This window comes from Crocuta crocuta, unplaced genomic scaffold, assembly GCF_008692635.1.
Source record: "Crocuta crocuta isolate KB4526 unplaced genomic scaffold, BGI_CrCroc_1.0 scaffold181, whole genome shotgun sequence".
In the NCBI taxonomy this organism is placed as follows: Eukaryota; Metazoa; Chordata; class Mammalia; order Carnivora; family Hyaenidae; genus Crocuta; species Crocuta crocuta.
In genome coordinates, this window is record NW_027527952.1 from 1103324 (window position 1) to 1105045 (window position 1722).

Sequence of the window (1722 nt, forward strand, 5' to 3'; positions counted from 1 at the left end):
TCTCCGAGCCGGGGAGGGGGGGGCAGACCGCCTACGTCGGCGCCCCCGCTCCAGGCTCCGACTCCAGACGCCGCGAAGTGAAAGGGGAGAAAAGAAAGGGAGAGGGCGAGACTGTGACGGGGGGAGGCCGGGCCCGAGGTGTTAAACATTTTTGTTTGCTTGTGACTCGTCGAGACCGAGGGCCGCGTCTCGGCCCCGCTCAGCCAAGGTGGAAGGCGCCGGCGCTGGGTTCGTAGCCCCAACTCCGAACGGGGGGTGACCGGAAAGTCGGGCTCGCACAGACCCAGACACAAAACCTGGCNGTCACCTGATTCACACTGAACTTTTAAAAGCTCCCCACCCCCAAGGAGCCGCGCACACCCTCGCTCGCGGCCGCCCTCCCACTGCCCCACACACTGGGAGACTGCNCGGAGCCGCCCGCCGCCGCGCCCGCTGCCCGCGCCGCCGCACGCCTCGCCCCGCGTGTGCCCCCAGGATGGTGGGTCCCAGGCACCAGCCCGGCGGGCTGTGCCTCCTGCTGCTGCTGCTCTGCCAGTTCATGGAGGACCGCAGCGCCCAGGGTAAGCGAGGGGGGATGCGCTGGAGGCTCGGCTGCGGGCGGGGGCTTGTACTTTACTGTCGTCTGCACCGGGTCCGTTCTAAGCAACGCCGCTCTCGGAAGATTTTGGACCAACTTAGCGACTCCGGGATGGAGCGGAGTGGGAAAACTCACGGCAGTGACACTTTAGGACTGCCAGCCGAGTTTGGAGCGCGGTTATCCTTTAAAAGGAAAGGGAGTAAGCTGGAGTCTCTCTCAGTAGTTAGGGTTAGATGCTTCAAGTTCTGGACATAATGAGTTTAGATGTTATCTCCCCTGTTTTGGCTCTGAAGGAGGGGACAGGCATCGGTAGCCTGGAGATTTCAGCCGATCCATTTGCATTGTAACCTCTTTCCCTCCCACATCTTTTGGATACTTTAAAAAATGACTGGGAGATGGGGGTAGATACTGAAATTTCTTCAGTAGACGGGGGACGTGGTTTCAGCAACTTTGCCCAAACTTGGAGATGTGGGTGCTGAAAATTTTAGAGGGAAGTAGCTTTCTGCCTAGTGGATGCTTCTTCCAACCCCCTCCCCCCAACCCCGCAAAAAAAAAAAAAAAAAAAAATTACCCCGGACTGTTTTGAGTAGTTTACAATTTTTTTTTTCCTGTGCCTCATTCCTCCGACTAACTTTATGGAGAACGGTGAGGACCTCACAACTTCTTTAATTTCTGAGATGCATTAAGAGCAAATTTCTAAAGTTTGGGGTTTTTTTTTTACATTAAATTTATTTCAATTAGTCTTCGGGCACAATTTTTAAAAATAATCCTAATAGCAGCTTGCGGTCCAATTATTGTTCAAATTGTATTGATGCTCCGTAAGAAGTCTTCCTGACCAAAATGCGAACCTGAGAAGGGGGAAGGAAGGAGGGAAAATTACTCGCAAAGATTTCTCTCGGTAGATATGGGATAGATGTTGCTGTGAAATAGTAGGAAGCCCGCCCCCCGCCCCCGTTCTTTTTTCCCCTACACTTTTCTGGAGACAGACGTGTAACTTTGCTTGCTTTAGCGTTACCGTCTGGAGTGTATTGTAAACTGCCCCCCTGGGCACTGCCCCTCGCCGCCCGCACCTTTCCGGGCGAGGCGCTGCCTGGGTGCCGCGGACGTGGGCGCCGGGAAAAGCTGCCCTTGGAGATTTCGAAAGA

General features: G+C 54.9%; 1 protein-coding gene across 3 annotated transcripts in view; it reads left to right on the forward strand.

Moving 5' to 3' along the window:
• Nucleotides 1-408: 408 nt before the first annotated feature.
• The window catches only part of FST (follistatin), a 5403-nt gene continuing 4089 nt past the window's right edge, over nt 409-1722 (forward strand). For all 3 annotated transcript variants that reach the window (XM_077752504.1, XM_077752505.1, XM_077752506.1), the window contains exon 1: nt 409-560. In XM_077752504.1, coding sequence (XP_077608630.1) covers nt 476-560 — 85 coding nt within the window. In that variant the 5' untranslated portion in view covers nt 409-475. The remainder of the gene's footprint in view (nt 561-1722) is intronic.